The sequence below is a fragment of the Rhynchophorus ferrugineus genome, unplaced genomic scaffold (assembly GCF_030347505.1).
Source record: "Rhynchophorus ferrugineus isolate W39M unplaced genomic scaffold, kcgeb_rfMv2 rfM7, whole genome shotgun sequence".
NCBI lineage: Eukaryota > Metazoa > Arthropoda > Insecta > Coleoptera > Curculionidae > Rhynchophorus > Rhynchophorus ferrugineus.
This window is the reverse complement of record NW_027472586.1, coordinates 8,392,775-8,407,586: the sequence shown is the minus strand read 5'-3', so window position 1 is coordinate 8,407,586 and position 14,812 is coordinate 8,392,775. Positions and strand designations below refer to the sequence as shown.

General features: G+C 31.9%; 1 protein-coding gene across 1 annotated transcript in view; it reads left to right on the top strand.

Moving 5' to 3' along the window:
- LOC143199401 (CD63 antigen) overlaps window positions 1-14,812 on the top strand; it is a 40,756-nt gene that overhangs the window by 12,700 nt on the left and 13,244 nt on the right. Inside the window, exons 2-3 of the mRNA XM_076409194.1 lie at window positions 3,875-4,066; window positions 7,578-7,748. Of these exons, the coding sequence (XP_076265309.1) occupies window positions 3,875-4,066; window positions 7,578-7,748 (363 nt within the window). The remainder of the gene's footprint in view (window positions 1-3,874; window positions 4,067-7,577; window positions 7,749-14,812) is intronic.

Here is a 14,812-nt window from a genome sequence, read left to right as displayed (position 1 = left end):
GATATATACCTAGATTTAAGCTATTATAAGGACAAATTGTAGGTTAGTCGGCAACGACTAGTAACAATGTATATAATTATAAAAAAAAAAAAAAAAAAAAAAAAACAAACCAATGCATTAAAGAACAAAAAAGGCATATAATCCTTCCAATAAAACAGCCAATGCACGTCATCAACACCGTCGAACGTATTGCCAAATTCAGTTTATAAAAACGTAAAATCCCTTTTAAACTCGAAACATTTCTCTTTCTCATTTTTACTAATTAGCATTACTCTAGTTAACAAGCGACAGAATGAAGTCTGATGCGTCCGAACATGTAGCCAAATCGGTCTATAAAATTCGATATGTGTTGGTACTGGTCGCCACCGTTGTTATATGTTAATATAAATATAATAAAACAACTCTACCCTACAGACTATTGTGACAGTTTAATTAACTGTAGATTGTTTGTCCTTCAATAAACATGCTTTGGATGTACTATAATGTTAAAATGAATTATATTTTATAAGGTTGTTTTTGTTTCATTATATTACTTACATTAGTATTTTATTATCAAGGTCAAAATAAATGAAAAGTTAAATTTGGTGCGGCTTATAAATATGACGCATTCAGTGTTGTTCTCCATTATGTTAAAACAAAGTATGTTTATTATATTGCTTGTTTAATTTTGTATTAATTCCTCTATAAATAATTACGAGAGATCGTGTCAGATAGTTGATCAATAAACTTGGACGTTTTTTCACCGGTTTAATTAAATTTCAATTAATTTTGTCAATCTTAATGTATTTTAATGGATAAAGTCGCCTCGTTCAATGTTCCCCAAATATAAATACAATTTGTACAATTTGGCAACGTTGCGAGCACAAATATAAAATAACAAACGAAACGAAACGTGGAAAGGCGAGGGGTAAGTGATATCGGTAGCCTGACTCTGGGGTATTTTGTTTAAAATTCGATGTTTTCGCCATTTAAATATACACCAATTTATATATATATCGTCTGTTTCACAAATGGATTAAAATGTTTGAGGGAATATCAAAAATGGTGGGAAACATTGAGAGTGTTACAGAGAATCTGTTCGTAACCGTTAGTTGATATATTTTTTTTGTAAATAAACAGTTATGGAATTTATTTTTGTCTTTGCCTGAATTTTTAACCAATAAATGGTTCAATTTTGAATAAGAGAGAGTTCAAAACATAGACTGATATATTTTTTATTCTAAATAACTTTATAACTTCCTAATTTTTCTGCATAAGTCATTTTTTCTAAATTTATGACGTCTTATGTTTAAACGTTAAAAGCGTGCACTATTTTTTCACATACCCAGCAGCGATTAGTTAAATGAGACTCGATGTTTGTCGTTGTCTGCCACACGGTTTATGTTAACATTAAGATAATATAGTAAAACGTATCATTAGTCATTAGTTTGAGCTTTGTCCGATGCCATATTCGAGGAAGATTAGCCTGTCACTGTGACATTACGAGAAACAACAATAGCTTCCTGTCTTAGTCACGGAGCGCCAGTTTAATGACCACAAACTGAAAAACCGAAAGGAACCAGGTGCCAACTATAATTGGTTGACAGCAGTTGCTATTCGGGATTTATTTTTGTATCTAATAAAAATCGAGCGTTCATCAATATTTCCACTTTTTGAATTTCGATTTTATTTATCTTTAACTTTAACGGGATCCTGAATTATCATTTACTGGTTGTTTTGAATAAGTTTGGAAGGAATGTTTTTAACCCCTGTATTCTGAATTAAAAAAAATAAATTCTTGAGTATTAAAGAGTTTGTTGGGGTTTGAACGATGGAAAGAGAAACAATACAAAAATTAATAATATAATTTTGTGACATATACAAAAAATTGAATTACCAAGAAAACAAATCTAAATTAATATAACTGTTTGGACTCGGCACCAACTTCAAAGTGATCGGTTGGTAATAATTAGCGTTGGGAACTATCGATTGAAAACGACTATCGACTGTTATATTTCGTCGTTGTTTCAGTCGTGTACTTTTATTTACTATTTTTGGTTCCACTAGTTTCATTCTGATTCTGTTTTCAGACTGATATTTTAACGTTCTGATTCTGTCGTCCTGGCCGTGACCTTGACAAAAACGTACCTAATTTATGCTTACATAGGTTTATATGTTATATATATAGTTTTATGATTTTTTTAGTAGTTTCCTTGTAAATTAACAATATATTGTATATTAATATAGCAGCATTTTGGAACGATATTTTTCAAGATTGTTAATGTAATAGTACTCTCGTACTACGTAATGATTATTCTCTTGATTTTTGTTAAAAAATATTTCCGTTCAATAATGAATAAAGCATTTACTTTATTTTAAAAAGCTCTAGTAGTTATTTTGCGATCATTTTTAATTATGTTATGGATTAGTTTTTTTTCTATGATGAGGTATATATTTAATTTTTATTTAGTATTTGTGGTTATTGTACATCTTTAGTTTTTAGGTTTTGTTTAAGTTTTATTGTATTGTCTGTATTTATCATAGTATATTGTTTAAAAATAGCAATTAACATATTTAAAATACGATAAAACATTTGTGGGGTATTATTCCATTCCATAGAAAAATGCGATTACTTTTTACAGATCCACAGAACATTCAAATATAAAATTAATTTACTTCATTTAAAATGAAATTATTAATTGCATGTCAATAGTATTCAGTATTTTTTTCTTTTCTCTTTTAAAGTTAGTACGTGAAGAAATATGTACATCTCCGTCTCGCTTATACTATAGTTGGAAAATCTAAGCACATATAAAACTAACTGCTCCAAGCAATGATCTCCGACCTTTCCTCCCTCACAATTTATACAGGAAAGGGTTCGTACATCTTCGTTTGACATCACGACCTGTAAAAAAAGGTTGATTATTTTTTAATTTTTAGAGTTCCTTATTTTTTGAAGTCGGTTCAATTTTTCAATTGGTGTAAAATCAGAGCTGTACGGAAGATAGCCCATCAACTCGGCCTGTTGTCTAGTCAAATAGGTGCTTGTTTCAGCCGATTTGTAAGAGCTTACATTGTCATGAGGAAGAATGAGTCTTAATTGTTCTTTTTTCCTATTTTACAAAGTACTTGTGGAAAAGAAATTACCGTGTACCATTCAGAAGTCTTCGGTGATATAAGGAAAACAAACAAAAGACGCCGGATTGTTCTTCATCATGACAATGCGAGCTCTCACACATCGGCTCAAACAAAAGACTATTTGAGCACTCAAAACATCGAATTGCTGGGTCATCCGCCGTACAACCCCGATTTATCACTCAATGACTTCTTTTTGTTCCCATCCGTGAAGAAAAAACTGCGCGGTCAACGATTTTCATCGCCCGAAGAAGCTATTGAAGCGTTCAAAAATCATGTTTTGAAGATACCTCATTCGGAATGGAATAAATCCTTTGAAAATTGGTTTAAGCGTATGCAAAAGTGTATCGATCATCGTGGCGAGCACTTAGGAAAAATAATAAAAAATATATAGATATATTCGCAACTTAACTATTTGTTTTTTTTTCCTATTCCCGAAATATAAATAGTGACCCTCGTAGAATTCATCGTTCTGCATTGGTCTAACGGTACGATTGCTACATGTCCACTTATTCCCAAGACAGCGATAAATCATGTGTTTCGGATAAATCGACATATAGAAGCAGCAACCCCAGTAAATCGAATTTTGAAGAATCTTGATGAAGACATTCAACAAATTTTCAAAAAATCAATTTTTGCTGAGTGCTCAATTATTTTTTTTTGGATACATGACCGCTGTAGGTTAACGTATTAAAATAGTTTCAGTAAATCATCGTCTTAGATTTGTTATGATACAAAAAGTGTTTTTCTTGTTTTACAGATATCTGGCTTGGCTCTTCTCGTCGTGGGGATCATAGCTTACCTCCATATCTATGCTCAGTATTCGAATTTCGTTTACCCGAGTTATCAGCTGGCCCCGATAATCCTGATTGTGGTTGGTGTGGTTATCTTTCTGATTTCGTTCTTCGGATGCTGTGGAGCGGTCAAAGAAAACCATTGTATGATCATTACGGTAAGTAAGACTATTATTTAATTATAAATATGTTTTGTTCTTGTGTAAAAACATTTTTACTACCCGTAGTGGTTTAGCATTCTGCCCAGTGGGCCCAATAGGTATCAGTAGCCATCTACACGACAAATAGATGTAAAATATCTTAATCTATATCTTACTCTGCAGCACGGCGGATTATTTGAATTACTTTTAAGACTTCTTCACTTCCAAGAAACCAATGTTGAGATAATCGAGAGAAACCATTAAATTTTAAAGGCATGTACAGTGTTCACGTATTTTTTTATCTAAAATAATCACATATTTGTGTATAATGTTACTGCTGAACCGAAGTAGTTTGGCGTAAAAACCAGTTAGTTTGCTTTCTAAGCGCTAACCATATCATATGTGAAGTCGTAGAAAGATAACAGGCAGCTGCTTCGATGGTGTAATGTTTAGAGCGTTCAGTTCATACGCGGAAGTTGCGGGTTCGATTCCTGGCGGGAGCAATAACTTTTTACTGTTCTAGTTTAGTTAGAACATTTGTCAAATCACCTAGACTAGGCAGCGGACCCAGAGTCCTGAAGCGTTCTTTATTTTCAAGTAGGTTCAATTAAAAAAAATACATAACACCCTTTATAGGTAAGAAAATATGAATAAATTTTAACCTTAAAAATGTTACAATATTAGTCTCGTTATTGTTTGAACACTACATACATCTGTAACTCTTCCTTAGCATTTACTTCCTATAAAATTTATAGTTAACTAGCGACCCGCCCCGGCTTCGCACGGGTGCAATGCTGATACTAAATTAAATACACTACAGAAAAAATATGAACGTTGTATATAAAAACATAGCGGCCCGCTCCGACTTTGCACGGGCATAAAATATATATGCCTATGTCACTCAATGAAAACATGATTAAAATCGATCTAGTATTTTTGGTTCATTCATTACTGCCCTTGGCCTGCACGCATTAAATTTGGAGTAAAACAATTCCTCTTCCCCTATACTTACTATGAAGATTTCCTGCTATCTTTGGAATATCTAAATTCATACAATTTTTATTACATTACACATTTTTAAACGCAAATTTTAAATTTGTAATATCTCCGAAAATATTTCTTTAATTTACATGCTGTAAGGAACCATATTGATCTATATTAATTGCACACTGTATTTAAGGTACTTAATTCGATAAGGATTAATGCCGTATTGCTTAAAATAGCTTCGTAAATAAGCCATTTTCTCACGTAAAAAGTAAACAATAAAAATGGTTAATGTGGGTTATCCCTAAAAGATAAACATATACCATCGCGGACTTTTTTGTAGACCTTTTTATGGTGTACAATACTGTAGTACATTAATTTGATCTAACTCGTAGGGTTAGGCAGCGTTTTTGCTAATTGCTAAATAAGCCTAAAAAAATAGGTTAATTTACGACATCACGTTAGAAACCTCTAAAATTAGCAATGTTGCCTTAGTATATTATGCATGTATTATACATATAAACCTTCCTCTTGAATCACTCTATCTATTGAAAAAAACCGCATCAAAATCCGTTGCGTAGTTTTAAAGATTTAAGCGCACATAGGGATATAGGGACAGAAAAGGCGACTTTGTTTTATACTATGTAGTGATAAACTCAGTTCTCGTATAGATTTTTATTGTTTCTCAAACGAATTAAGATCAAAGGAGGAACATAAAATACAAACCACTGGAGACTACGTAATTTGTCATCATCGGGTCCAACTTTTCGGTTTCAATCCGGTGTATTTATATTTAAAGTTGTTTTACGACTTTTTTTATAGCAATGTCTATATTTTTAAATCACGCCGTGAATTCTGCAGCTCCGATATTTGTATCGGCTAGTTATTCGGGTTTAATTTCGAATATTGAGTCCAAAAATCCGCGTTTTTTAAAGAATTTGTCGCAAAAGATGGTTATATTGTACATTTATTGTAAATATATTGTCCAACATTTCGTATGTTTCGGGCAAAAATATGAAAATACGAAAAGTAAAAAGAACTGTGGGATATTTCAGAGATTTAAAAGTCCAGTTATTTTCAACCGATTCGAGTTTAGCACAAGCACTAAACAAGCCCGCTGTCACAGCATTCCAAGTCTATTTTATGATTGTTTTTTTTTTATGGTAACACATCTCCATTTCAAGGCATTTTTATTTTTAATGTCTATAATATCAAAGACGACGAAACTTCTTATATTGTCGCACGATAACACTTATCCTGCTTGTTTCCTTGAAATTAACCGCATATATAAAGTGTAATATGAAGTTGGTAATCTATCTAATATAAATTGTGTCTTTTTTTATTGAGGAAAAAATAATGGTGGTTATAGAAACAGAAAAATCATATACGTACGTAAAACAATGCATATGTAAGACATATATATCTTTATTATTGTTTACTTCGTTGGATTGGTGTTATACAGAGTGACCTAAAATGTACGCAGGATTTGAATTAAATCAATTTTTTTTTATTGTAAAGTATTGAATTATAAAATATATAGGATGCCAACAATAAAAACAATAAAGTCATTAAATTATAGTAATGTCGCTGAAGTCGGTCGGATAAGCATGGAATAAAGCGACAGTCATTCCATTACAAAAAAAATACAAGTATTAACTATACAATAAAAAATTCACTATAACAGGTCAATGGAAAAGTCTACGGTCTGGCACATAGATAGCGCTACTAGAATTAAATCCATATGTTTTTTAGTTAGCCCTAACCCTCAAAAGTTGCGTGTATCAATTTAACAGCTGTCGGATCATTAGTTTGTGAATTATAGCATTTTGAGTGAAGTAAGTTTTGTTATTGTGAAAAAAATTGAATAAAAGGAATTTCGCATGTTGATAAAGTATTGCTTTTTGAAAAGAAAAACACAGTTGAAGCAAAAACTTGACTTGATGCCGAGTTTCCGGACACTGCCCCGGTAAAATCAACGATCAAGTATTGGTATGCTAAGTTTAGACGAGGTGAAATGAGCACCGAAGACGGTGAACGCAGTGGACGGCCAAAAGAGGTTGTTACCGGCTAAACATTAAAATCCACAAAATTATTTTGAGTGACCATAAATTGAAATTGAATGAAATAACAGACACTCTAAAGATATCAACGAATATTTGCGAAATCCAATCGACAGTCATCCGAGTGGACTGCACACGATGAACCCGCTCCAAAGCGTGGGAAAACAGTCGGCTGGCAAGGTTATGGCGTCTGTATTTGGCTTCGAATTGCTTCCTCACCCACCGTATTCTCCAGATCTGGCCCCCAGCGACTATTTCCTGTTCTCAGATCTCAAAAGAAATTTTCGTCGAATTTAAGAGGTCATTGCCGAAACTGAGGCCTATTTTGAAGCATGATTTTGAAGGACAAATCGTACTACAAAAATGGTATCGAAAATTATGATAGGCCGGGTACTTTTCAATTGACCTGTTATACACTCTTGTCAAACGGATCGTAATTCTCATCAAAATTCGCATTTACTAATGATCTAATTCATTTGTTGCAGTTCTCCGTATTCCTGGGCATAATATTTGTTGCTGAAATCACCGTGGGCATCATCGGCTACGTCAACAGGAACGAGGTTCAGGTCATGCTCGAGAACAAGCTGAATTCCACCATGTACAAGTACTACAGTAACATGGACATCAGGAAAACATGGGACGTCGCTCAACACGAGGTAAGTCGATTCATTTCGTTTAGATTGTACTTAGTTTTCAAGGTATATAAATATTAATATTCATCGATCGCCGCTGTTGGTGTCGCAGGACTTCGAATATTCTACACCAAATTACGTCACTGTTAAGGGTCGTCCCCAAAATGTTACGGACATTATTAGTCTCCTATTTTTTAGATCACTTTACAGGCGGTAGGTCACAAGATATTCCTTATCTGCTAATATCAGTTCTGAAGATCTTGGAAAAAACTATTTTTCACTATTTTTCAGCATATCTCGATAGATAACAAGTGGTAAAGATAACAACAAAAAAGGAATTTGACAGCTGACATTTCTTCTTTCTGTTATCAGAATTTCTTTCAATTGATTTCTTCTTTTTATGTGATTACTGAAAATCAAAGGTACCCACAATGTATCAATGAAACTGTTTAATTAAACAAAAACACTGTTAATTGAAATCCAGCGTATGTTTTCGAACACCCTATACAATAGTTATTATTTATATTTCTTGTCTTGGCAGCACTAAGTGTTGTCATAAGTCACAAGACGTTCCTTATCTGCTAATGTCAGTTCTGAAGATCTTGGAAAAAACTATTTTTCACTATTTTTCAGCATATCTCGATAGATAACAAGTGGTAAAGATAACAACAAAAAAGGAATTTGACAGCTGACATTTCTTCTTTCTGTTATCAGAATTTCTTTCAATTGATTTCTTCTTTTTATGTGATTACTGAAAATCAAAGGTACCCACAATGTATCAATGAAACTGTTTAATTAAACAAAAACACTGTTAATTGAAATCCTGCGTATGTTTTCGGGCACCCTATACAATAGTTATTATTTATATCTCTTGTCTTGGCAGCACTAAGTGTTGTCATAGGTCACAAAACGTTCCTTATCTGCTAATATCAGTTCTGAAGATCTTGGAAAAACTATTTTTCAGCATATCTCGATAGATAACAAGTGGTAAAGATAACAACAAAAAAGGAATTTGACAGCTGACATTTCTTCTTTCTGTTATCAGAATTTCTCTCAATTGATTTCTTCTTTTTATGTGATTACTGAAAATCAAAGGTACCCACAATGTATCAATGAAACTGTTTATTTAAACAAAAACACTGTTAATTGAAATTCTGCGTATGTTTTCGGGCACCCTATACAGTAGTGTTGTTGAACATCCTTCGGAACATGCTGTAATTTCGTCATTATCAAAACAACAATTTATCGATAAACTTACCTATATGGTGATAAAACATTGTCTTATAGCACTGTAAAAAACTGGTGTAACTCAGTGTTGGCCTCAGGAGTACATCCATGGTCGATCTTTGCTCCAGGAGTAATTTTATAACTTGGTTGAAGATCTTTCGGAATATTTTGTAATTATTAAAACTGATAATCGTTGGTCGACGCTTGCTTGCCGAAATGAATTTTGTGAAAGTTCTCCAAAATCAATTGTGCCAGAAAGCATATATGTGATCTTATAAAACAAGATTGTTAATTCGTAAAAAGATTTGTTCCAGTTGTATCCCGCATAATCTGATAAATACTAATATGGAATGGTACTAAGAAATGTTAAGAAAAGGTACTTCAAAGGTACCTTGAACCCATTCATAACATAAATAAATCAAGTAATAAATTCAATTTCGATCATCAATATATGCATTTTTATCATTGGTGAAGTTATTAGATAACCTGTTAGATGAAACAAAGAAATAACGAATTTTATACCACGAAAAATAATTTTTGTGCTACTGTGAAGCTGATATTATTTTATTAAATAATTTAGATATATTATTTTTTCTAGAAAGCAACAATCATCAGACAATGGCAAATGGTTATTTGTATTATGTGGCCTTTAAAGAACATTCTATTAATATTTTACCGCACAATGAATATTACATGGAATAATCAATACCATCCTTTTTCATCGAAGAAGCATCAATTACCGATGTTAGTTTTAACGACACACATTTCTATTTAAAAAGTAGGTCAATTCGTTGTCCTGAAAACGAAGAGGAGACTGTTTCAATTTACGTTTTTTCAAATTTACTAACTTTTTTACGAACGCTTTTTACCTGTTTTGCTTGTGTTAAGATTATGAATGAATTTTCTCACTTGTTTTGTGAAAATTCAACAGTTTGTGTGAATTTTTTTGTACATATTTTAAAATCTCCTTTTACCAACTATGGGTTTATCTGGACTGGACCTAAAGCTTAACGTGGGCTCTGAACCACGGTCCTCAGCATTAAGCCTACCGATTGGCGAGTGACCAACTTTAGAAATCATCCCAGAAGACATCCGGTCTTACCCAGCCTGGTTACTGGCGTGACTGGGATCATTTTCCTTGTCGGATTTTACACTCTTGTCTAGAACATTCACAAATTTTAAACAATCACAAACATAAATTTACGACCATGCCCCAGCAGGATTCGAACCCGCGGCTATCGCAACAGTAGGAGGACCGTCCCATCGCCTTTGCCACCAAGCCGGCAGTTTGTGTGAATTTGTTGAATAATGCGGACGACTTTTAAGGATATTCAAAGTTAATTTTTGGTTATATGAGCAACAGTGGTGAAACTGTATGACAAGACGTCACCAACCAAATAGTTTTCCTTAATGATTGCGATATGTGATCGATTGTTGAACTTACGATTTTTTAGGAATTTACTGAGTAGTGACTCAGTTCTCAATTCAATTCAGACACAGGAAGGGTCTGTTCGACATCAACTAGTGATTGATGATGAAAAATGTATCAATATTTATAATCCCTTGTACGGAGTTATTGAATTTTTTATTTTGCCACGTTGCCGCCTCTTGCAAATTTTAAATATATTTTAAGAATATTATCTACCACGTCAAATTTCTTGTCCTGTCTTCAAAATCAATTAAATCTAGTATCAAATAAATGATAAACCAAAGAAAACTATAACTTTTATTCTGTAAAATAATGTAATATTAAACTTAAACAGTTTTAAATGCTTTATACTATTTAAGACAAAAATTATGAATACTTAAATTTTGTTTTTCTATAAATTTTTTTAATAATCATATTAAATATTCTATAATAATATGTTGACAAATGTATTAATACAATCTTTCTTTCAATATATATATATATATATATATATATATATATATATATATATATATATATATATATATATATATATATATATATATGTTTAAAGAAGTAGGTCTCTAAGAATTGAGACTGTTGCTTATATATGTTTACACCTCCATTATTTTTGACCTCATTTACCCAATTCCTAATACTTGTTGCATCACTTTTACGCCTTACACCTGTGGATTTCAATCTATCTGCTTGCTGAATATTAAAATAATCTTTACAATCCAATAAAACCTAATCTTTCGGGATTGCCACTGCCTGTGTTATCTCTGGTTTCATCTACTATAGTATCCATTGGAATTTTAACTGCAATAATTATTCGCTTCTTATCTTATTTTAACAATAATAACTTACCTGAGATATTTTCACATCCTACATGTGTTTTAATCTTCGATTTTGTGTTAATTTTATACCAGGATTCATTTTAACACTTCCCTGGAGTTTTAAATGCTTCTAATTCTTTAATTTACTTTTGATAATCAACAGTTTTATCGATGTAAGTACCAGTAAACTTTGCTGTTCATTCATCCATCGTATTGGTCGGATTTAACTCTCATTGGCTGGCTATAAAATACTCCATAAAATCGTATTTTTGATATATAACGACGAAACTTACTGTAACTGATGCGTTAAAAATAATAATTACATTCTCTCTAATAAAATCGACAGTCGACAGCGTCAATTAAATTCCGTCAATAACTTTAAAGAAACCACAGTTTTAACGCGAAGATTGTTTTTAATCTAAAAATAACGAACCGTCAACACCGTCTTTTGTATCTGCTTAAGTAGAGAATAATGTAGTTTGCAAACAGACGTCTGTTAGACAAGGCTGCATTGGAAACACATTGTCTATACTCACGTTTTATTAATTAAGTATAATATATCTACCGCTGTTCGAAATGGTAACATGTCTAACATACACAGTCGTTGAGTAGTGAGATATAATGGGTTGGGTAAAAAGTAATTTCGTTTTCCTTTTTCCATATTTAATTTAATTAATTATTTTATTTAATTTATTTAAATTAATTTCAATTAATTCTCCCTTTTTCACTTTTTCCCTTCATCTTTCTGGCAACATGTTGGTGGTTATTGGTTGACCTTGCTGGTATTTTGGCAATAATACGATATTTAGTTTGCAAGCAGTGAAACACTGATGTTAAAACGATTCGAAATGGCATCTTGAATCAATTGATGTGGTAGTTATTTGGCCTTATTTTGGATCTTTCCCAGCGCATATGAATGTCTAAAAACAGTTGATTCATCAAGTGCTAATCTGCCTGGAAACATTTATATTTAACGCAATACTACGAAAGAATTATTTCCCGGTCATATGGTTAGTTGCAAAGGAAAAACGCCAGAAGATGTTACCTCCTAGCGGCCTATAAGATTAGCATTAAAAATCTCAAAAGTTTTTGAGAAATTATATATAAAGAGGCTTAATAATCATCAATATGGGTTTCGTAATAAACACAGGACTATAGAACAAGTGCATAGACTTGTAAACAAAGTACATATAGACTTAAATGCCAAAAGGTATTGTGGGTGCATTCCTGGACATATATAAATTTTGTTAGTATATGAAATGATAGTGTTATTTAATGTTATTGGTGCTTGTACGGTCTGTTTATAGGTGATCTGCACTTACACAGATTTATTTTCGTTAATTTTTATTTTCCAAGCTTGTGTCCAATTATTTATATTGTCACTTGCCTGTTGTAATTTTCGTGAGGCTTTTCCACTATTGTCTTCGATAGCTATAATCGCAGTATCGTCAGCAAGTGTAGCCATCGTAATATTCTCCATTTGTGGTATATCATAAGTGTAAAGTAGATAAAGCATTGGCCCCAGTACACTTCCTTGTAGTACGTACATCTGCTTTAGATTATTTTATTGTAGAGTAAACTTCTTCTTGTTTAACTCTAAACATTCTAGCCGTAATGTACGATTTTAGTAGCTCGGTGTGTTGTTTTGGTAACATTTTCTGTAGTTTATGAACAAGGCCTTCATGCCAAACCTTATCGAAGGCTTGTGCTACATGCAAAAATATGGCTGATCATTTTTTACTTTCGTGGGCATATTAGAATATGATGAAACCGCATCGCGATAAGTTTTTAAAAGTATTTGGTGGGCTTCAGCAGTAATGAATACTGAACATACACTAAATAACCCAATATACTAATGGGAAAACTATTATTTTATGTATGGAAATGTCAAACGTACATGAAATCTATATAAAATAACAGACAAATGAAAGAAAGAGTAGGACAATATTTTATATAAATAGCGAGACAACAACTTGTAGAAACGTTTATGTAAATATATGTGTAGGCATACATCTGGGTATTTTTAGTATTAAACCCTAATCACAATTAAATATTCATCTTTAATAACCCATGACACACACACATAATGTTAAAAACACTTGATATATTTTATCTCTTTTAATACTTAACTGAGCATTATAGGTATCTAACATATAAGGTTCTTTCGTGTATTCCGATCATTTTTTTTTATTTTAAAAAGGCATTTATTGGGGAAAAAAGCTACTAAATATATTAATCAAAATTTTTTCCATCAAGTTCTACCATTTTTCCCCTTTTCGGCAACTCGTTGATAGTTCTCCTGGTTTAATCCAAAACTTTTGCATTTTGGGATTGTCGTTTCACCGTCAGTGATAATCATAGAGTAATAGAGAGAAAACTCTATAGGGGTCTCTAGCGAAAAGTTTTGCTTTGCCCAGTATCTAGATGGGGTTACCGGCCATTCAAATGATTTGCTTGGCAAATTTAAATTTGCATTATAGGCACCTGTAAAAGAATATTTTGCTGTGAAGACATTTAATTAAGTTTGCCAGGCAGGTGCGGCACGTGACAGCCCTGACGTCACGTTTAATTGACCAATACATTTTAAATCAAAAACAATTTAATTTCTGAAATAACTTTATATATATATATATATATATATATATATATATATATATAATGATAAACAAAGAAATTTGGAACAAATTAAAATGACTTCTTCAGTCTTTTCCCTTTTCCATATTTGTTTAATGGCAACATTTTAATCTATTAGAGATCTATCAGAGTTCTGTAAGAGTAATTTGTAATATTATATCTAGAAAATCATTATGTAGTGTACAATTAAAAGGTTTTAAATTTACATTTTTAAAGATATTTGACAAAAAGGAAACAAAACAAGGCGGTATAATGATAAATGTATTTTATCTTGCCATATACAGATGTTTAAAGAAGTAGGTCTCCAAGAACTGAGACTGTTGCTTATATATGTTTACACCTCCATTATTTTTGACCCCATTTACCCATGTCCTAATACTTGTTGCATCACTTTTATGCCTTACACCTGTGGATTTCAATCTATTTGCTTGCTGAATATTAAAATAATCTTTACAATCCAATAAAACCTAATCTTCCGAGATTGCCACCGCCAGTGTTATAAAATGATAAACAAAGAAATTTGGAACAGATCAGAATTACTTCTTCAGTTTTTTCCCTTTTCCATATTTGTTTAATGGCATTCTTTTAATCTATCAGAGTTCTGTCCTTATTTTCTTATACTGAAAGCAAACTTTGAGTCTTTCCCTGTTATAATTCTGTTTATCCAAAAGTATATAACGCACCTTATTATCTGTAATATCTCGAAAATTATTATGTAGTGTACAATTGAAAGGTTTTAAATTTACATTTTTTTAAAATATTTGGCAAAAATGTGTTATATTATCGACGTGGCAATATCCCAGGACAAAATAAAAGACATAGCTCAAAAACCTACTGAGAGTATAATAAATGAACAATACAATAATATAATTTTGTGACATATACAAAAAATTAAATCGCCAACAAAACAAATCTAAATTAATATAACTGGGTTTGTTCAGCACTGACTTCAAAATAGTCAGGTGGTGGTAGTTAAAATAATA